The following is a 23,288-nucleotide window of genomic DNA, read 5'->3' as shown; positions in this document are numbered from 1 at the left end:
AGAAGAGGTTAGGTGAGGAAAAGAGGGGTAGAGTGAAGGAGATGGAGAGTGGAAGGTACCTGCTTCATTAAAAAAAAAGTTTTATCAACAAGTGCTGTTTTTTCAATATTTTGCACTGGTCCGCACACCCTAAAAAATATTCAAACAGAAAGTAACTTGTACTTGAGTAAATTATTAACCACATACTTTTTACTTCTACTTGAGTAATTTTTTATGGCAGTAATTGTACTATTACTTGAGTACAGATTTTCAGTACTCTACCCACCCCTGGTGTTCAAATACACATACTACCATATAAGATAGTATGTCAGCAGAATATTTAGTAAGCCCCAATACGTAGTATGTCAAGCCAAAAATAAGCCAACTCAACTTTATTTACACAACTACCTTACACAGTAGTGCAAGGTAGTTATTACTGCACGCTAGTTACTAGTTATAAGGCACACACACACACACACATACACACACACGCGCGCACGCCAAGTGTTTATTAAAAAGCCAAATGAATCTAATTTAGGGAGCTTTGCAACTTTTTCCTCCTGTATGTTCCTCTCTTGTCCTTTACTACTGCAATCTTTAAGATTAAAAGGCTCAGTTCACTTTGTCAGTCTTGACAGATTTTGGGCTGGACTAGCTACCAGATATTGTTTAGTCTTGTCATGTGATTAAATGAAGAGTTGACATTATCTAACAGTCATCATTACATACCTGTATATGGCAAAAACTATAAAAGAAAATAAGAAAGTATTAATTTAAGTGAATAGTTTTTTAAAATATAAAGTTTTTCAGAGTTTATGGAGCAGAAGCATTTAATTTTGAAAAAGCAAAAGCAGATCTCTGGATGTAGACTTCTCCATGTTGTTACCGGCTTCTTCTTCTTCTGTTACGCATTTAATGCTATTCAACTAACATGTTTACATGTATTTTAAAAGTCTGGTATTTGTTCGACTAACACAAAGAATAGATTTTTTTTCTGATGTTATGTAACTGTGCTGTGTGAAAACAGAAATTATCATTAGATTTTCAAATATCCGACAGTCCTTGAACATATCACGAGCGAGAGACGATCTATTTTTGTGTGTGTGTGTGTGTGTTTCATTAAAAATTTGCACCATTTGCACAAATCAAACAGCATGTCCACCAAGAGTGAAAAACTGAGGCTTGTTTCAACTCCAGGATTCGTCTTCAATTTTTGACTTTCAAACGTCAAAGAGTAGGTTCTGAAAATCTAATAACTAATGTCTGGTGGAGGGAGGGTTGTGTATTTTTCACCAGTCGCTCAGGGAAGCTCAAAGACAAATATTTGTGGCTTTAGGGAGAATAAAACCCCCCAAAACAAAACAAACCAAAGTCGCACCCCAGCCACCCTCCTCCTCCTCTGACGAGTAGAGAACAGTCCCTAAAGAAGGCAGAGACAAAGAGAACAAACATCCACTGTGAACATGAAGGAGTCAACAGGAAGTAATATTTGAACTGAACACATATGCAATGAATATAAAAGTAGTGGTGGGGACAATTAGAGGTGATCAGAAAAGCAGCAGTGACACGTCCCATCATCTCCACCATAAATCACACCATCAGCCTTCAGCTGATAATCACAGGAGCAAAACCTCATCTGGAGCAGGATCCTCAGACTGTTTGCACATGTGTTGCAGGTTTGGAGCGTCTGGTCCATGTGGCAGCAGGAGCTCCTCAGCAGAGCTTGAACCAGTGACAGACCTAATAAAGGGACCTTGTTTCACTGGAATGTTTCTGAATACAGTGTCTTATAACTGAGGCTCCAGAAACCAATGCTGTTGGAACAATACTGTATTTGTTCTGGGTTGTTATTATTATTTTATAGGGGTCCAAACACCAACAGTGTTGGTGTTCAGACGGGATGTCAGGAAGTGTAATGCCTGTTTCCCCAAGACTTTTTTTTTCTCCATTTACCAATCTGACAGAACAGAAGACTGATAGGAGTTGTTGTTATGTTGATTCCATGTAAGTTGGTGACAAATCTGCCAGAGAGAACGATTCTTGATTATTTATTTATTTATTTTACAATATTCCTAGACTGGTCTGGAATTTTTACAACCCTACTCTTAAAGGGTAACGTCAGTGTTTTTCAACCTGGACCCCATTTTCCCATGTTTTTGTTTCTCGGTGACGTTTTAAGGAACGACAACTTTTGAAATTGGTCCAGTGCTGAGCAAGAGCGGTGGCACAACAGGCTGCAGTGTAAACACTCGGGGCATTTGTGCACCGTCAGTTTGACAGTGTTTGTGCTTGTCACTGACAGGCTCAGATTTGCTCAGTTGAGTGTTTGACAGTATTGTGGAAAGGATTCCTACAAAGACAGATCTCTTTGTTAAAGCGTAAGATCCTTAATGTTTAACCAGAAACAACTCTGAAATAGCTGTTGCTGAACCCACCAGACGCCAGTTAAAGCCCCTACAAGGAACTTTCATTCTGAGTTGATTTTGGCGACCCTGTGGACAAAAGCGGTAGTGTTTTGCCGGAATGAGGCCTACATTTCCCATGAGCTCTAGCGCGTATTGTCGTAAAGACACTTACCTGGCTCGCGCATGTGTTTGTTTTGGGGATGAATGAAACAACAAGACGGGAAAACTTTGCCCCCGCTCACCTCTGCAGCGCCCCAGCTCCACCTCTCCGGCGTAAGCGCCACCGCCGCCGGGGTAAACGCAGCGGTCGGCTGGTAAGGCTGAAGGCCTGTTTGGCGAGCACTTCCACAGCTTCTTGGACTGAGTATGGAGCAGTGCCTCGCCTCTTTATTTCTCAGCACTCGCTGGACCCTGTTGATGCCTGGCTGGTACCTGTCGTCGGCCTGGATGAGGTGTTCCAGCCCCGCGGCCCCTGCTCTCCTCGTCCCCGCTGGCGCAGGGTGAATCTGTGCAACCTGCGGCCTCTGTGTGTGGCTCCCCGGACAGCTAACGCCATGGACCCGCCGGCTGCTGCCAGGATTGGGTTGGTAAATGCTAGATCGCTAGCGAACAAAACGTTTATCCTGAAGGATTTCCTGACTTCCCGAGGATTGGATTTTCTCTGTGTGACTGAGACGTGGCTGACTGTTGGTGAGTCCAGTGCTTTCACACAACTTTTACCCGATGATTGCTGCTATTTTAACTCCCGGCGGACGTTGGGACGAGGAGGAGGAATAGCGACTATTTATAAGAGTCACTATAAATGTAAGCAGCTAGGTAAGATGACGTGTGCAGTCTGAGTGCCGTAAATTGTTTCGTCCTGGAAGCGACCTGGGGCGGACCCGGAGACAGTTTCCTAAAGGTATGGATATACACTATATAGAAATAGCTTATCTTCACACCGATGGTCTCATTTGCTGTTGTAGGTCACGCACAGACATCACCAGAAACCAGAGACTTTTGCATATCCAGTTAAAAGTTCCTTGTAGCAGCTTTAAACAGTAATTTAAGTGTGTATAGAGGCAGCATGTTCCACATCTAATTGGATGAATAAAGAATTTATTTCGACCAAACATTGCTGGTGATTGTTGAACAGTGGAACACCAAACCAAGAAGGCTTTTGTTAGTGTTTTTGTTTCTGTTGACTTTGAATCAAGTGGGTTTTACGATGCTAAAATCATGGTTCATTTCAATGTGTGGTGATTTCAGGAATGTTTCTGCTTAAACAAAAAGGTCTGACTCTGTAGGGCTCATTTCCACAATGTTGTCAGACACTTAATAAACATCTGAGCCTGTCAGTGACAAAAACAACAATTTAGTGGACATACACTCGCTCTGAGGATTTCATTCTGGTACCTAACAGCAGTCAGGGTACTGTTGGATGACATGGAGGTCTGTGTGACCCTCCAAGGATCTGCCTCCCCAGACCATCACTGACCCACCACAAAACCGGTCATGCTGGATGATGTCACAGGCAGCATATTGCTCACCACGGCGTCTCCAGACTCTTTCACGTCTGTCACGTGTGCTCAGTGTGAACCTGCTCTCATCTGTAAAGAGAACAGGGCACCAGTGGCGGACCTGGATGGTGCTGGGCTGTGAGCACAGGTCCCACTAGAGGACGTGGGGCCCTCATGCCACCCTCATGGAGTCTGTTTCTGACAGTGTGGTCAGACACACCAGCAGCCTGCTGGAGGTCATGTTGTAGGGCTCTGGCAGTGCTCCTCCTGTTCCTCCTCACACAAAGGAGCAGATAGCGGTCCTGCTGCTGGGTTGATGCCCTTCTACGGCCCTGTCCAGCTGTCCTCGTGTAACAGCCGGTCTCCTGGTGTCTCCTCCATGCTCTTGAGAGTGTGCTGGGAGACACAGCAAACCTCCTACCAGCTAGCCAAAGTTAAGTAAATCTGTGTCCGTTTAATGTTGCGATGATTCAAGAAACACGTAATGAGTAACATGAGATAACACAGATTGTGTTATGAGAGTGAGAGTGGCTCAACATAATACAAACAATGCACTCATGTATTGTTAATTTCAATTTTATTTCTGCAAATCACAATGATAATTGCTATTTAATCTGCTTTTCTTTATCTGATTTACAAGTGGGTTTACACACAGATTTAAAAGGGGAGAGGAACCGGTCCGAACCGCCTCCGACAAATCAACGAGAACAGCTAAGAAAAAGAAATCAGCAGACACTGTCAGATGCTGCAGCAAACGTGTACATCATGAGGTACTCAGTATGGCAACTTGTCAACTAGCATACAATCCTGAGGAATAGCTGCGCCCCCCCCCCCACAACAGATGAATCCAAAATGACAGTGTCACCAAGCGACGGGAATTCATTGCTCAATTAAATTATAAAAACAGAGTCAGACATTGTAGTTAGTGGGATCCGTACAGCGTGAACTGAAAACCAGGCCTTATAATACAAAGCACACTAAAGCATGCAAACACATGCTGCAGTTCTGATGTGTCGATCCATCGGTGGGAAGTCCAGGAATAAAAAAAATATATGAAATATGGAGTCCACAGAGAGATGGAGACACATCTGGTGTTATTAAAAAGCTGCTTAAAGGGATAGTTCAGGTTTTTGCAGTGGGGTTGAATGAGGCGTCAGTCGGCACGCCCCCAGTTTATAGAAGCAGGCTGCAGTCTGACATGGAAGCTAAGCAATGTGCTGCTGTGAAGGGTCAGCAACAAAATGTATTTTAACCACCGAAACTTAAAAATACTTTCACAGCTTCACTTTAATGTCAGAGTGATTTCCAACAGGAAAATGAAGCAGTTATATCCCTCTCTCCAAAGCCAGACTCCATTGAGAAAAACAGTGATTTAACATCGCTGAACACACGAGCTGCTGGTCGACTGCTGCTCAGCTCGCTCACTTTGTTGGTGTCACTGTGGGACTGTGGTGAATCTGAACTAACCCTCTGAAACACCAAAGTCACACAATAACCCAAACTTACTCGCTGATCGAAGCAGCTGAGGACCATCAGCTCGTGTGTTCAAAAGGTAAACTTGCGGTTCTGTCAATGGAGTTTGGTGCATATATGAGGAACTGATGCTGCCAACTGCTTTTCTCTTGGAGCGGGCTGTCTGAAGGCCAAAATACATTGACGGTGAACAATGTGTGTCACAAAATAGGCCCCTGTAACTTTCAACGTACAACCCCACACCAGCAGCGGCTAGACACGTGTCGGCACTCCTGGGCGCAGCACTTTACGCCACTGTCCTATTTCAAGTGTCAATTAAACACATTTACCCCCACTAGCTTCACTCCTCTCCTCACCATTGATGCATAAAGAGAAGTCTGTAGCTGTTGCTGCATCGCGTGTGTGACAAAGACAAGAAATATCCCAAGCTACACACATGATTTCAAGCTAACACAGAGGTGGAAGAGGTACAGATCATTCAGTAAAAGTAGTTTGTGTGGTCGTCTGTTAACGAGTCGCTGCATGTCACTTCTGGTGTGTGCTAGGGGCGGCACTTGATGCGTGTCACATGACGGTGTGTTTTCAGCTTGAAGCAAAGGTACAGCAGTGAAAATACTCTCGATACAGCGTACACTTAAGCTGATATTGACTTTTTAGGTGGTTACAAAACGTTTTGTATGGTTAAGTACCTCATACAAACCCACTTTGAAAAGCTGAACTATCCCTTTAAGTACGAGAGGAGAGGATCTTTTTAATGACTATATTTGTGAGGTTATTCATAATTTCTTTGCAGCCCAGCTCGGATGGCGGATGAATTCAGGATCATGCAAAATGCTGCACAAGTATTAACTGACGAGGTGAAAAGACGCACTGCTCTTTAATGGGAACAACATTATTTGTGCCATTCCTGCGGGGCCACAGTTTGCATATGCCTCCTGTTCGTCTGGTCTCCAGTTAGTTTGGTCCTGACCTGTTTAAGCCATCCTAAAGAACAGTTACTGATAATTCAGGGGGTGAAACTAGCTCAACACAGCTGCAACACCACTACGAGATTCTGTAGCTGTTATTCACTCACGCCAATACATTCACTTCTCAATATGGGAAGATGTGAACAGGTGAGGGGTCGATGATGGCTCAGTGGATACACCTAGAACAGCTAGTAAGCCTACTATTGACAGTAAAATGATACAGGTTAAAGACAAATTAGTCAAGCAGGAATTCATACAGGAATGGTGCCTACGACTCGCCACGAGTGCACGTTGAAGCTAAGTGCAGTGTTGCTGGCACGCGCCTCTTTAAATGTAACATCTCCAACCTGTAGCAGAGAACAGTTCTGCCGCTGAGGGACAGTGAGGAGGAAATGATGCGGAAAAATTAATCAGAATAAAATGAGGGAGTGAGTTCTTTTAGCTCCGCTTGACATTTATTTTAATTCCCAGCCTACAGGATAGGATTTCGTGTGTTCTGTCGTATATTCATAATACAGTGAAACATCTATGGATGGACTTCACATCCCTCCGACCTGCGCTCGCTTTAAAGGACCAGGCCCTCATAGGCGGGGCCCTCTGACTCGGGGGATTCTCTTTGCAGGCGGAGATGCTCCAGTGTGTTGTGGAAGTGTTTGTTGATCTGCTCCGTTTCCTCGCTGGCCTCCAGGTTGGGAAGATCTTCCCTGATCTTCTGGATCAGCTGGTTTAATACCTGGACAGTCACCTTGATGAGAGGAGGAGGAAGGAAAGCGTCAGAGTGTGACATTCACAAAGATTCTGCCTTTTAATATGAGCAACCATGAGACATTTGTGGTGTCGTACCGCATCGTTTTCCCTCTCGTAGAAGCAGACGTATCTGTTGAGGATTTCAATGAAAAGCTGGACTTGCAGCGACGGGTCCATACACTGGTTGGCGATCTTCAGAGCTTTCTTTAGACACTCCATCACCCGCTTACCATCACGGATCTGAAAAGGGAAAGTCAGTAGTTAGCAGTCAGTGTGGAGACAGATTTAAAGGCATCAGAACATGTCAGTGCTCCAGTAAAGCACTGTGTTACTGTGGGTAAATCCCGGTGTAGATGTTTGTGGCTGTGGTGTGTCACATGACAATTAAATGATTGATTGCAGGCGACATCATGATCGAGAGCTCCATATCATGTGGTTACGTACTGACAACTAATAACGAAACAATTCCAACTCACCTCTTCACCATTTTTGTCGGTGCTGCGCCCGGACCAGAACAGATGGGCGCAGATACTGACGGCTCGGCACTGGTCGGGCTTCTTCAGCAGCTTGGAAGCAGCCAGCGCACACTGAGTCCTCAGCGGCTCGTGGTTTTCCTCGCTGAAACATCGCATTCGCTCAAAGGTACCGATGATCAGCGTGATAGCTGCCAGCTGGGCTTTGGAGTCGCTGATCTCGTCCTCGTACAGAGAGAAGGCCTGAGGGAGGGAGGATTGAGAGGTGAGGAGGGAGAGAAGAACATGAATGTAACAACAGATGTGAAAAGGCTTGGTCGGTTACAATATTCGAGAATCAAAGGGGAACAAAATCAAGCAAAGGAATCATCACGACTGCCTCTGGATTTTTTAAAAATAGATTTTTGGTCTCTGGTAGTCGCTTAATTTTTAATATGATGGCACTCAAGTTGCTCAGCGCTTCTTTTCTACAAACATCACAGATTCAGTTCTGCTGTAAAGAAAATAAAAAGTTTCCACAGAATATCTACATTAAACTTTAAGTCTTACCAAACCCACTTGAACACCAAAAAGGACATAATATAAAACCATTCATCATGTACTGTGTCTTTTTCATCTAACTAAAGCTCAACAGACTGACTGCCTCTCTCTCTGTAGCCGCCTTATATACACCGTCACATACCTGTGACATGAACTCATAAGCTACAGTCTCGTGGTTCTCAAAGCCGATCTCGCCTGCAGCCAGCGCCCCCTGCAGGAAGAGTCGCAGAGGCAGCTCGGCAAGCTCCGCCTTGATAAGTGCACTGATGGTCTGATGGGCGAAGGAAAAGATCTTCTGACACTTCTTTTCCCACTTGTCATCCTGAGGGGAGAGGAATGTGGGATTATTAAATACTGCAGTGAAAAGGTGAGATTCAGCATGTGAGCGAAAGGAGGATTTGTGCTCACCATTGAGGAGTTTTCTTTGTATCTGAAGGCCAGCTGGTAGGCAGCGAACACCAGAGGAGGGAGTGTGTAGCGAATCCTCAGGTTTCCACCTGCACCAAAGTGTTTCCGGGCTGTGTTCAGAATCTGACCACAAATCAGATTGTTAACGTCAATGAACAGCAGAAACAGCAGGGCTCATGAATCACAACGTCACAGTTTGGGATGAGAAAGTTATGGCAATATTAAAAATATGACATTTTTAAATCTAACACATGCTGCATGGACAAGGTGGGAGACAGTCTTTAAAACAGGAAACACTACAGCATGATGTCCACAGTAGTCAGCAGTGATATAAAGTACCACAGTAGCAGTATTAGTTTATATCTAGTTGATACACTTCTTTAACGTTGAGGCAAGTACCCACCAGATACTGCTGATCAGGATCTTCAGAATGGAGCAGGTGGATGAAACGACCCACGAGGCTCTGCTCCTCTGCAAAGTCCTCAGGGTCGGGATCATCAGCTGGTTGGTCTGGCTGGTCCTGGATCAGTGTGGACACCAAGTTCAAGATGGCATCCACCTAAAGAAACAGGGAGGGAGAAAGAAGTTTTGATTTCATGTACTTTTTACAAATTTCCTTTCTGCTTCTGGCTGATGACCCTCTCTCTCCCCATTGATCAGATTTTTTACTCTCCAAGTGACAGCACAGAAGCCTTTTGTGGAATGACCTTGGTCGACACCAGAGGCTGATTTAACCAAATATTTTATGTCCCGAATACTTTAAACAACAATGGAACAATCTTTCTCTGCTTACAAATGCATAATCTATAAGCATTTTCTGTATAAAAATTATTAAAAAAAAAAAAGAAGATCACCTCTTGTTAAATCTGTGTCACTATCATTAAAAATGAAAATTGAAATTAGTGGTAATAATAGATTAAGGAGTCTGACCTGTTCCTGTGCCAGAATGGTGGTGTTGTAGTCCAGCGTGTTGCTCAGCACGTAGCAACTCATGCTCTTGCGTGACTCGTAGTCAAAGTACTCGAAGAGTGGAGGGAAGTGTTTGAGCTGCAGCACCGTCAGGATGTTGTTGTAGGTGTCCACCGGGATCTTCAGCAGCCGGGTGAGCTCCTTCGACACTGCGCTGCTGGTCGCTATGCTGGGGTCATGATAAGAAAGGAAAGGGTTAAAGTGTGACACATGTATGACAGCAAGTGAGGTAGAGAGATACATGGAGAAACACTGCAACATGCCCATATCCAGGTGTCTGATCACTGTTCACTATCTCACCAACTGAAACATCTTCCACTCTACCTCCTCTCTTTAACTCTCCTCTCTCCATTTCTGTTTTTAGATTCTCTCCACTGTCAAGTCTTTTCTGGTTCACTGTTACCAAGACAATGATTGTTCTCCTTACAGCTCAGTGTGTCAGGACTTTGGGGACTTACTGTTCCAGGTTGAGCTTGTTGAAGATCTCCACAGTGCTCTCCAGGACCTTGTCTACATAGTCGACTCGGTCAGGGTAACATTTCATGGCCAGGTTGATGAGAGACACCTGGAGAGAGACCACGTCCTCTGATGGCATGTCCTGACGAGACTGAAGGAGCAGAAGGAACATGTCAGCACGGTCAGTCCAACGTTTGCTTCAAACTTAAAGGAAACTGGTGTTTTTGAACTTGGACCCTATTTTCAAATGTAAGATGAGACACGGTTTTTGAAACTGGTCCAGTTCTGAGAGAGACCGCTGCAGCTGTGATGGTGAAACAGGCTGCAGTGTAATCCAATGTAACAGATATGAACTCCTGATGGGAATAAAATAACTGATCTTGTGTCATGTTAAAATCACTTAACCTCACCTTGAGAAATAAATCCTGCCTGAAGGGGACTGGGAAACATTTTTAAGCCCCGTTTCCACCAAACCCTTTCAGTCCAGTCCCTTTGGAGCCAGCAGTCAGCCTTCAGACATGGTACCTAGACCCTCGGTCTGTTCAGACAGTCCTCTTAAATGTGGGCGGGTTTGTTGTCACTCACTGCTCCGTCCAGCACTCGCTGTATTTCCTCATCAGCGGTGACACAGATGGAAGTCTGCACAACTCCACCCTGAGCAGAGTGACCGTCCTCTACTGACCAGTCAGACTGCAGTGTTCACAGCTCCACCTTTTAGTACCAGATCTGTGTGCAAGGCACCCCAACAGAGGGGGGACCAAACATGGGGACGCTAAGGAACAGTTCTGTTGGTACTGAATTGAACTGAACCATACTGTTCTGCTCAGTGGAAACGGGGCTTTAGTGTGTACAGGTTGATGATATATTGTCTTGTAAACTTAATGTGACCTACTTGAATGACAGTGGCCACTTGTTGAGAGAAGATGTCAAACAGTTTGATCTCAGCTGGGATGCCAGGGCCGTCTTCTCGATGAGCAAACAGAGCCAGTCTGAAAAACAGAATGAACATTAGCAAAGAAAATCTGGACAGTTCCACTATTGAGGTCACAGACAGTAACAGGGGTTTCCTGCAGAGAGAATTAAGAGGCAGCCGCCTCAGTCAGTATCAGTATTTGTGGTCACGTTCTCAGTCTCAAACTAAGCTTAACCACATCATGTGATCAGCTACTTCAGTAGGAACAAAGAGAGTTATCAACGGGCCCAAAAATTCAACCCAAAAACAAAATGACCCAAAACTGGCTCGGCCCGACATCATCACATACATCAGTGGGTCCGAGCCCGACTAGTTTTTTTTTTGTTTGTTTTTTGTTTTTTAATGGAAAGGGGAAAAATGATGCTCCCCCTGTGCGCCTCAGCAGTCTGGCTTCCCCGGCTCAAATACAGTATCTTTTATCACTTAAAGTCAACCAATCATTCATGTCCCAAAATAATATTACCAGACAGACAAGCTTCAACGTCAGCGTGGGGGAGAGCAACCATTGTGCATCATGTAGCACTGCGCCACTGCATTTAATGAGCCGCAGCCGCTCTCAACACTTTTCCTGCACCTGAACGCTGACTGACTGAACTTCACTCACACTTCACAGCAGCATATCTTGTTTTAGTATTATTATTTTTTTCGTCAGAACGGAATTCAGCATTCTTTATTTTTATAATTCGCATATTCTTCTTGCTTAATTATTATATCCCTATTATCATCCCCCTTACACACACACACACACACACACACACACACACACAGCAGACGATACTTCAACTTCCACTCAAACACTTTATTGAAAACAGTAACTATAACCTTCAAACTTCAACAATATATCATTGATTAATGAACGGATTTGGAATAATCTTAACAGACATGCATATTTTCTTCCTCACAGGCTGCTCAGAGGTGAGAACCATGGACAGCAGCATTGTGTGTTAGTGCTGCTGTCACACCCTCACACAGTGCGCTTCCGTCCGAGCCCGACTCAGCCCGCCCCAATTAACTTAATTAGTCGACCCAAACCGACCCGACCTTTCGGGCTTATTCGGCTCGGGTTGAAATTGAGACTCTAGGAACAAATATCACTGGGACCACTACAGAAAATTCCACATGCACATTCAGGATCCAGGAATTCACACTATAGACACAACTCACTATCCATATAACAGTTTGGCCTCATTTTATTGATAATTGTCATTTCACTCTGAAAATATGTTGCATGTAGAAATGTTTCCTTGAGTCAGTTTAAGACACCACATGCACATGATCAGGACTTTACCACTTCCACCTCATTTTGAGCCAAGAAAAACCCTAATGTTGTCTTGGTCTCTCTTATCTGACTTCACAGTAAATTCCAGTTTATTTTGAGTTTGTAAACTACACAATCACGTTATTATATTTTCTACTCATCCTACTCAAGTTATTTTCCTTTTTAGTCAAAATAAATCTAGCTATCCTGTCCATGTGATACCATAAAAATCTGTCGAAAAACTCTGACTAACTGGGTTTCTATGAATCCAACTGTACCTGTCAATGAGGGCAATGATGATGTTCTTGACATTGACGTGTTGGTGGAGCTCAGCACAGGAACGTAGGAACGGGTTGAGAGTCTGAAGGTGGAACTCATCTGGGAAAACCTGAAAAGACAAAACTGATTTAGTTCAGGAGCAGAGGGCTTAATTTAGACTTCAGGAGTGTGTGGAGCGAAAATGGAACACAAAGGACTTCGGAGGTGCTGGATTACTTACAGGATATGATTATATGTGTATTATTAACACGATTTCAATATTTCATTTCTAAATATCACCGTTACCATCAATACCAGTCTGTCATGACTTCCCCATCGTTCGGTTCAGACCAAAGATTCATGACAAGATGAAACAGTTTTAGAACGCTGCAGAGAAAAGTGTCAGCGGTGTGAACTGGCCGGTCTGAGCTCGACTCAAGCTGGCTGATGGTGTCACCTGACACTCAGCTTGTCAAATGGTTGGCGGCTGGTTTTAAAGCACGTCACCTGTTTCATCAGCCAATCAGCTTGTAGTGAAGTCGGCTGGTCAAGTCAAAATGACCTCAGACGGCGTGTTGGCTTGCTGCAGCAGGTGCTCCGTCCCCGCCGAACGTTGCAGAATGGTGCATTGACAGTGTTGATACATTTTTTTTCTAACTTCATCGTGCCATCCTGTTTCATATAATGACACTAATAAAAGCTTGAGGTCTACCTGAATGATGCACTCCATTAGATACTCCTGAGCCAACGAGTCTCTGCAGTTCACAACCTGCTCCAGCACTCCAGGAAGAACAATCTGCGGACAGATACAAACAAGGAGGAAACAGTTTTACCAAACAGATGCCCAAATAGCTAGATGACTGTACAGTATGTGCAGGGTCTCACACTTGTATCCCAGCAGACAAATATTACCACTGGAAGGATCTAATTTGAAAATGAATGATCAGAAACAACAGACACGCACCTGTTTGTACTTGTCCACGTTGACGCCCTCCAGCTGGCTGAGGCGAACCAGGTTGGTGCCCACCAGAATCCTGAGCTCCTGTCGTTCCTTTTCTCTCTTCTCTCGGTCTCGGCTGTGACCCTGATGCTGCATCCGAACCCACAACTTGTTCATTTCAGCAAAGTTGAGAAGGACAAAGTCGATGGAGTCGTTGATGTCACCGGTCATCTCCTCTGTTCCCCTGCGGAGGTTATAAAGTCAAAATATCTCAAGTTAACAACACACTGTGGCGTGAACGTTCGTCATCCAAACTGGACCGACAGGCTTTCTCACTCTGACTGCTCTCCATCATCTGGCAGGATGTTGCGGGTGCACTGCAGCAAGTAGTTTCTGAGGAAGAGGCCTCTGAGTGGGTGCTGGACACCACGACACATCTCCACCAGGTCCTTAAGGATGTCCTTACGGGACTGAGGGAAGGAGCGGACGTACACCACGCCCACTGTGATTAGCAGATAGCTGGAGAGAGATGGACACAGCAAATGATGAGATCTTTATATTTGCCAGCACCTTAAAAGTTCTATCTATGTTGCTATCTAATAAAGCACTAAACAACTATTTTCATTATGTAAAGATGAAGAGCAGAGAATGACTTCATGCTCCATCTGTGTGTGTGTTGTAATCAGAGCTTCTCTGTTCATTGTTTTGACAGCAGCGGCTGCATGTTAGTGCATGTAAGTCCTTCCCTTTGAAACGGTAGGCCTTCTCATTGTAAACATTAGAGCAGGTAGGACAACATGAAGAACAGTTGCAGGAAGGCACTGGGTGGATTTTTTCTAGCAAAGCATTAATCCTCATAAATCTCAGAGCCACATCTTTGGCTATCTTTGGTGATAAGCAGACTCTGTCGTCTCTGCTGGAGGCTCATTTATAGTGGTGCATAGGCTCTACGGAAGTGGCCGGCGCTGTTGTGAGCATTTCTACTGTACAGTGGGGGTTCTGTTCCACTCAGTGAGTTTCCATGCACAGTTAAGTCAAGCTACAGTTATAATTTGACTACTGTCCTTGTCCCAGTATACAAGCACGGGAGGGGAATCCATTTATTGACCTACTCCTCTACGATAGGTGGAGATATGCCTGCTTTCAGCTTGTTAGTATTGGACCTTTTTCCTGTTGACCTATTACGTCACAGCGGACGTACAGCAGCAGCTAACTGGTACCATGGTGGACAACTTTACAGCTCTGTGCATTTTGTACATGCTATACTCCTTACTTTTACTTTTTCTTCTCTTCTTCTGATACACATTTAACACTATTTGACTTCTGGGTCAAAGCTCTAGGGTGGAAACTGTGGAGCGTGCTTAAACAGAAGTACATCATTTATCTCCCTTATTACTCACAAGGATTAAGGACAAAAACCACTGTGTTTTGCTGGACATGTTTCTTCCACAAACACAACATGCTAACATTGCTAGCATAGGCCTACAACATTTTACAGTGCATAGATTAGCCAGGAAGAACTGCAACATTCAACAAAAGTACAAAAATGGGCTCCATTATAACTCACAATATTTAACGACAAAACAATTGTCTTATTGTGGACTAGTTTTCCCAAAATATACAACATGCTAACGTTACTAGCAGAAGCCTTTGACATTTTACCTTGCATAAATCAACTTAGCTGTTAGAGGACTTTCCTCCACTCATATGAAGCCAGGATAAATCACACACAAAACTAAAGATGCTATTTTTGTGGAGGCTTTATTGTCTTCATAATTTATTGATTTTTATCTGTGAAACAAAAGTAAATAAAAGCTTTGGTTCCACTCAGTCGACTAGACGTGCAGTTACATTTCTAGGGAGGTGCACGTCAGGCTACAGCGTTGATTGGACGCAGAGGTATAAGCCACATTTCAGTGGTCAGGTGATGTCTCTGAGTCTGGTTCCTAACAGCAGACTGCACAATGTCTTTACAGTACAAACAGCGAGGTAAATATATTTGTTCTTCCTCATCTTCCCTGGGCTTCTAACATGATTTTATTGGTTCAAAAAGCCTTTTCTTCATCTGCCTTTTTCCCCACTGTCTGTCACACACACAGGATTTACTAACGTTTGTCCTGCTCCTCTCACACTGCACACTGCTCGTTGCTGCAGCTTATAAAGTAATTAGGATACTTCTGTCTCTTTAGTAACAGTAACAGAGATAAAAGACTGCTAAATATAGAAAGTTCATCCAATCATTGAGCCCATAATCATCTGTGTGGCGTATATGGGAAATGCAGTGAACTTTTGATGCCCTGTTTAAAACAATGTGTTAAAATATGTTGCATGAACATTAGTGAAAGACATTACAGTTTAAAATAAGGCCCCGGATACATTTAAAAATGGCTTCATGTGTGATGGAAGTTCAGTTGAGGTGATACTCACAGTCTGGGGATGATGTTTCCTGCATACTGGACCAGTTCATAGAGATCCGCCACCTTACGTCCTTTGGCAAACTCATCGGTCAGATAAACTTCCAGGTAGTGGAGTTCGTCAGAGATAGCCATATCTGAAAGGACTGTTAGGGAGCAGCGCAAACCCACTGTGAATCATCCTCAAACAAAAACCACTGCTTGCATAATGTCAACAGTGCAGCAGCTTGAGCCACCGTCCTCTGTCAAGTGTCTACACAGCATGTGTTCAAGGACACTGCTGCAGAGATCGGCCAAGTTATGGCAGCACTCAGGAACTTCAACGCAACTCACTGTACTCACACCCAAAAACTGGCAATTTTACATATTGGAGTTATGTTTGAGTAAGCAACGACTTTCCAAAAATGTCAGGGCAGAAATCTGACATGCAAGGACCAATGAACATTTCTGTCGCTCTTCGATGTGACTGAAAGGTTAAACAGAAGTGAAAACATGTTTAATTATTGTTGTAGTCTGCCTTCTTAGACAAATATTCTACAAACAAATCTATCTTAAAGAATATGACATGCTTAGAAAAAAACTCTGCCTTGCAGGGATGTTGGTAAAGTCTCTTGCAGCAGATCTGTGCTTGGAAATGGGCTACACTGAGACTGATTCAAAAACCCACACAGCCTATTCAAGGCAGTAATGTTGCACCTTTATATTCTCACATTTACTCTCATTTAAGAAGCTGCAACCAACAAATGTTTGACATTTTTGATTGAAAAATGACAGAAATTACTGATGGATTTATTGACTATAGAGTGCTCCAGGAATGACATGTATCTGTACGCTGATGCGGAAGTTGTCTCATCAAAAAGCCAACAGGAATTTTCCGCCAAGTTCTGCTGATAAAAATGTCCTATCCGTTCCAATTAATCAGCCAAACCAATAAATCTGTCGACCTCTAAAGGCCAGCACGAAATTATGAGTCAGTCAAACATGTTTAAATAAGATTCAACACAACATTGAGAAGTCAAATGTCACAAAAATGTCAACACATCAAACACATGTGAAATGAGCATGAATTTATTATCACACAGCCTTCTATCTTTCTGTCTGCAAAGTCCAACGTGCATGACTTCAATCTGTGAAGGATACAGAGTTCATAGTAGCTCTTTGGAGAAAGCATGGAGGTCCTCAGCTCACCCAGCATGTTAGAGGCGTGCTTCAGAGCATCCATCAGCTTGTTCTTGTCCTGCAGACCACACGACAGAATCAGACTATGAACGTACAAATCACCAAAAGGCTCCTCAAAGCTGGGCCGCTCTTCATGTGGGGTCAGGACACAAAACAGGGCTGAGTACCAGTGCTTGAAACAACCATCTATAGAATACTGAAATCACCCTACCAGGCATCGCTTCATCTGGAAGGACTGGACCTTGACAGCCTGCACAGCTTCATCCAGAAGCTTCTCCTGTTCATCCTGGGGAGACTGCTGTGTGGTCGGCTGCAGGAGAATGAAAACACAACTTAGCTCCAGCTACAAGCGTGTTTTACACAGTGCTGAATAAATCAAGAAAGTCATTAAACATTCATGCTGAGAATCAAAATAGAAACAAAAACACAATTGCTTTTTTCAAACCTTTTAACACAAAGGAGACTCTTCTTGGGGGTCAACTTATCTGCCAGATTCTTCTATATGGTCGAGAGATCTAGTGTTTTTTCTAAAATTTCAGAAGGGTCTAATTACACAAAACTTTGATAAGTGGAGGACTCTCTACAGATTCATAACTCTTTTTCTGTTACCTTGGGCTCCATTTTCTTTCACTACTTGTCATCTGTTTCTTTTCTTTTTTGTAATACCCTCCTACATTTTATTTTTTTATTCTGTGTATACTCCTTGACTTATTCCATTTTGTAAGGGTGCTATTTGGGTTTTGAGAAAGTGTCATTTGTTCTGTTTGTGCAATCTCTAGCTAAGAACTGGACGAGGGAATGACTGCTTCATGGCTCTTTCTTGTTCTCCAAGTGAGGATTAGACAATATGCAGTTCACATCATCCAGTTGAAATGAATATGTATTTTTAACTTAAAGATCCACTCATTACTGAATGCATCTGTCATCCAAGAGAGACAATAAAAACTAACGGAACAGTCAAAGCTGTCATATTGAAATTTAAGGTGAGCTGATGTATTAACGTCGTCCACTTACTATGTGAACATTTGTGTTGTGATGTGATACTGCTCTGCTCAATATAATAATATTAATAACATTACACTGGCAGACCGACGAGAGGAGAGAAAGCAGCATGACCTGTCAGTCATGTAATAAGTTGTGAATTTAAAATATAACAATACGCATTACACCATGCTGGTATCTGACCTTACTCTGTACATAACTGTTAACTAGAGAAGATCTATTGCCAGTTTATTTTTCTCTCTTCAGGGACCGGTGACGACACATCAAACTGACAGTTTATTACATGACTCAGAAACTGGTAAAACAAACTTCAACATGTCATGAGAAGTTAAACACGTACAACAGGTTGTAATGGAGCTGCTCTCTCCTCTCCTCTGTCTTAGTGTCCGTCCCTTAAAAGTTTCTTTATGCTTCTGCGTACACTTGACACAACGTGCACGCAGTTGCTGTGTGCCTATCATAGTTCTGCGTCCTGTTGGTCTATGTCGCGATGCAATTCCCCACCAAAGCGCTTGGGGGCACGGTGTTCCTTTATATACCTACCTAGACTCTGATGTCTATGGTCGTTGCTTGTTCATTGTCTGTTTATCGTCTGGCTTTGCTCAAGTCACAGTGAAGATGGCGGCCGAGAGAGAAAGACTGTTGCTGGAGCTCGAAATGATCGACATTATTACAAATGTTACAACGCTGACGAAGAGAGAGGCGATTGCGCAGATGGTATGTACGCCCGTTAAATGGCTTGAGGTGGTGTTGTGGTGCTGCAGCAGGAAGTGAAACCTTGCAAAATGCCGGAAATGATGTACTTTGAAGGACCAATCATAGCTCTTGTCGTCTGCGTTGCCTCAATGTGTGGTAACAATTTAGCCTGATTTATGGTCCTGCATTAAATCAACGACATACCTACGTCATAGGGTACGTGGCTACGCAGGAGGCTCGCCGTAGCCCCCGGCGTAGCCTGATGTGCACCTCCCAAAAAATGTAACTACACGTCAAGGCGACGCAGACCCAGCGCAGACTGAGAGGGCTGTGATTAGTTTGCTTGGTAGCAACACATTTCCATTTCCGTATTTCCAGATTGCGCCATCCCCGCCATCTTTAAACACATTTTCTGTTGCGATGTAGATGTTGCAGTGTTAACACACTTTCTTCGACATCCAACAACTCCAACTCCAGCAAGATTCTCTCTCTCTCGGTCGCCATTGTTCACTATGACCGGAAAAGCTGGAAGCTAAACAAAGAATCAACGAGAGATGACGATAACCATTCAGGAAAGGAACGCAGTCCCCTACCGCTCTGGCGGTGAATTGCACCACGACAAAATGGAGTGACGGAGAAGTTCGCAGGGTTCACAACGGCGTCACGGCAACGACGTAGGTACGTTGTAGGTACGGTGCAGGACCATAAATCAAGCTTTTGTTGGAGGTGCACGTCGCGTCTCTGCGTTGGTCGCAGAGGGACGCAACACCTCCGCAAAGCCCTCTGTGTCATAGGTATGCAGAAGCATAAACCTTGCTTTACAGTCCATCCGTTCCTTTGGCACAATGCATGATGGGATATAGTGCTTGATTAGTGACCAGTGTTTCCACTAGGTTTACAGCTTTTGGGGTGGGGGTCTTTTTGGGGTCTCACGCGACCATGTAGATAGAAATGACATGCGGTCATGTGAATACGACAAATAACATAAGGCTATTTAGTTTGTTTAATGAAAGGACAAGGTGTAGACCTGTTCTTTAGGAAAGGTAACCTTAAATGACTTCTGTTGTGATCTGGCGCTATATAGAAAATACAATTAAATAAAATTAACTTGATCTTCAAGGCCGGGGTAGTTGGACACTACTTTTCACAATGCGTTGTCGGATACTTTGAGTCCAGTATATAGTAGGGGTGTAAATCACCAGCTTCATCACGATACGATATTAAATCAATTTGTTTGGATGACGACATGACGTTTGCCAATATCACAAAGTCTGTTACGATACGATTTTGATTTGATTCGATTCAGGAGCCTGTGATCGATATGATGCGATATCATATGCCCATCTAACACAATCATTTACATCAACTCACAAAAACAACTAGAATATGATTTGACCATTTTATTTCTGAGCTCTGTTTGTTGTTTGAGCGGAGGCGCGCTTGCCCAGAAATGGTGACACAGACATGCTATGTGAATTTCAAAATAAATGTGTATCTTTAAGATGACGATATGGATCGATGTTTTCATTTTGCATCGATATAATCGGATCGTTAATCAATGAATCGATGTATCGATGTGGATCGATGTATCGTTACACCCCTAATATACAGGGTATGATCATTCCCACCATACATTCGGACAGCACTACAAAATGGCGAACTCACTGTATAGTGTGTCGAGAGTGATTCTGGACACAGCTCATGTATATACAAAGATGTCCCAACTGACCCCACTCTCCCCTACAGTATGTGATTGCGCTCTGTGTTTACTTAAAAACTTAAAAACAGTCATGCTGTCATGCCATGCAGTGGCACTGTTGAATTGGACATTGCAGAATTTAACCAGCTTTAATACTCAGCGGTTGCTTCAGTGGACAGGACTTAATTACAAAAAAAACAGACCCACAGGAATTGAACGTCTCATTATCTTGCTGTTTCAATGGGGAAAAAAAGCTGACTATGCTTGACACAAATGCACTGAGTTAAATGCAGTGAAGACCTCCAGTACGTTACTCTCCATAGTTTTAATGTGCTGGATTTATTTAGTGGGTTTGGACGGATGCTTCAACCAGTGATGCCTTCAGGTGCTCAAACTGTCAGCGACAAAACACAAACTGAAACTGTGGCTGCCCAACATAAGTTAACTCCACTGGTCACTTACAGTTACCACTACAGCTCCATTAAATCAGCTGTGGCTAGCTAACACTGCCTAAATGTTTGCGGCTGACGCAGGACTGTCCACACGAAGGATAGTCAATGTAACATTACATGTAGGAACATATTAATGAAATACATGGTATGTGTTGTGGTCTTTTTGTCAGTTAGAGCTGAGCACTGCTGCTAACCAGCTGACACAACCCTGACTGCTGTTTAACGGACGCTGAGCTCAGGCCAAAACAGTTAGCTTCACTGAAATATGACACAGCAAAGCGGAAGAGGGGGCTAACAACAGCTAGCGCCGCTTTTCACCCTGTCACCTGCTTTGTCCCGGAAATCACAGAGGTTATAAACTCATGACACATCACGGAATGTCAGGATGTGATGAATGTGTTATAGATGACGTGAATTGGTGAGGTAAAACACCTGGATAGCGGCGGACAGTCAGCTGCAGCCTGTTAGCATGTTAGCTAGCCGCTGTCTGACGTTACCTCAGAAGCGTTAGGCCACAGCACCGCTCACACACAGGCTGTTTCCAGATACAGACACACACACACCTCACATTAGTGTCTCTACTGACCGACACTGAACACAGCTGGGTGTCCGAAGGAGACATGCACATGCACACAATGACAGTGTATTTGTAAAAGTGCTTACCATGGTTATTAGATGTGTATCAGATCAGTCGGAGAGGCTGGCCTGTCATGTGACTCACATTAATGCTGCCTTCACGGTCTGCACTCAGCGAACACATCAGGAGACAGGCGTGGCCAACACTGTTCACACACTTGCAGGATGTCAGTGTGCAGGATCCAACCAGCAGAACATACTGCAGCAGTTTAATATGATGCAGAATAAAAGATGGTGAAAAATAAAAGCAATGGAGCACAAGTTTGTGCTGGAGGGACTGTAAACAGGTTGGAGATCACACACATTTCTAAGACGTACTGGAAAAGGATTTAGACACAGATACTGACCATTTTGACCCACTGACTTTTTATTTAATTTTTTAATCTTTATATAGTTTTTTTTTAGGAGCAATCCCTGAAGGAGCAGTGGATCAGAGAAAGGCTTACTTGCTGCATATTCTTTTATTCCTCCCTCAATGGCAAGACAGGTTAATGAAAATATACTCAAAAAAGTTAAACTCTATGTAAAGATAGACAAGTTTTTGATTCTGTAGGCTCCTGTAACTGCTTATTTTAGATAACAAAAGTGAAACAGAGCTGTACTTGTGTATTTGTGAATTTGGCCAAAGTTGATATTGACTTATTTTAATTCTATTTCATTTTATCTTACTTTATTTTATTTTATTTTTATTATTGCATTATTTCCCTCTGCATCTCCCTATGGATTATTCTATCTTTTTTTTTTTTTTTTTTTTTTTTTTGCTGTTGTTGTTCTTTGTAAAGCGTCTTTGAAATCCAATGTATTGTTATTATGATTATTTTTTGGCTATACTAATTAATTAAAATTTATTTTTGAGACTCTTTATATGGATGTATATGTTACCATGATTCATCATTTGTATGCTCGCTTGCCGAACTGTGAATTGTTTATTTTTCTTTCTATTTCCTGACATAGCAATGCATAATTCAAGCTTGAATAAACATTTTGTTACAAAATAAAATAAAATAAAACTGAGAGTGTCACAGCTGATACATAAGATTAGCAAAATGTACAGAAATAGTTTACTGTAAATGCATATTTCTAATTCTTTGGCACAAGAACTATTGGTCATAGAGACTTGCATAAATGAGGAGCACACGACAAACTTGCCAAAATTGCAGGTAGGTCACTGTCACATTTAAAGGTCTAGTGTGTGGAATTTAGTGGCATCTAGTGGTGAGGTAGCAGAACTGAAACTTATCACCATGTGCCATGCAAGCAGCTGAAAAATGAAGCCAACACGGAAGTGCCGAAAACTGCAGTTCTTTGAACCGCTACTTGAGGCTGTCAGTCCCCACAGACCTCCACATTAAAATACAATATAGTCGATGATGCCTTCATCAATGTAAAACAGTAGTGCCCCCAGACAGTTTTCATATGAGTGGCAAGATGGGGCCACCATCAAGTTTAAAGGCTCATTGAAAACTATGTCAGTTTGGAGAGTTTAGGAGTCGCACACTGATTTACTTTGGTTTCTTATATTACAGTTAATATTACTAATTATCTGATGTGAATGGACTGATATTGGTGCAATTAACATTTTGAGTTCCACAATATTCGATAACAAAAGTTAGAGACTTCTAATTATTTTGGATTATTTCACCTGGCCACCTCTTGGTGGCGCCACTGGCATGTAGTTTATTCCACCTCCTCTTCACTTCGGATCACTCAGATTCTCTTTACGTATTAAATGGGTTGTAATGATAGTACGAAACCAAATAAACCACAGTAAATATGTAAAGTCCTTTTAGGGGTTCGTGTAGACATCTATATGAGTTGGTCCCTCTGGCTTCAGGACGTCGACCATGAACTGCAGATTCCCTGG

General features: G+C 43.1%; 2 protein-coding genes across 2 annotated transcripts in view; both read right to left on the bottom strand.

Annotated features, from left to right (window-relative positions):
- Positions 1 to 4,443: 4,443 nt before the first annotated feature.
- On the bottom strand, positions 4,444 to 21,579 carry vps35 (VPS35 retromer complex component). Its single transcript, XM_049599239.1, has 17 exons — positions 21,452 to 21,579; positions 17,151 to 17,249; positions 16,901 to 16,997; positions 15,774 to 15,897; positions 13,683 to 13,865; positions 13,371 to 13,590; positions 13,119 to 13,202; positions 12,427 to 12,536; positions 10,810 to 10,906; positions 9,920 to 10,068; positions 9,423 to 9,630; positions 8,896 to 9,051; positions 8,493 to 8,615; positions 8,227 to 8,406; positions 7,548 to 7,787; positions 7,168 to 7,311; positions 4,444 to 7,069 (listed from the first exon to the last, which is right to left on the bottom strand). The coding sequence occupies exons 1-17, from the start codon at positions 21,452 to 21,454 to the stop codon at positions 6,890 to 6,892; spliced, it is 2,397 nt and encodes a 798-aa protein (XP_049455196.1). The 5' UTR covers positions 21,455 to 21,579; the 3' UTR covers positions 4,444 to 6,889.
- Positions 17,732 to 23,288, bottom strand: part of ccnd1 (cyclin D1) — a 148,449-nt gene continuing 142,892 nt past the window's right edge. The window contains exon 6 of the transcript XR_007451171.1: positions 17,732 to 17,741. The gene's annotated coding sequence lies outside the window, so the exon portion shown is untranslated. The remainder of the gene's footprint in view (positions 17,742 to 23,288) is intronic.

This window comes from Epinephelus fuscoguttatus, linkage group LG2, assembly GCF_011397635.1.
Source record: "Epinephelus fuscoguttatus linkage group LG2, E.fuscoguttatus.final_Chr_v1".
Taxonomy (NCBI): Eukaryota; Metazoa; Chordata; class Actinopteri; order Perciformes; family Serranidae; genus Epinephelus; species Epinephelus fuscoguttatus.
The sequence above is the reverse complement of the archived record's forward strand: the minus strand, read 5'-3'. Positions and strand labels throughout refer to the sequence as shown.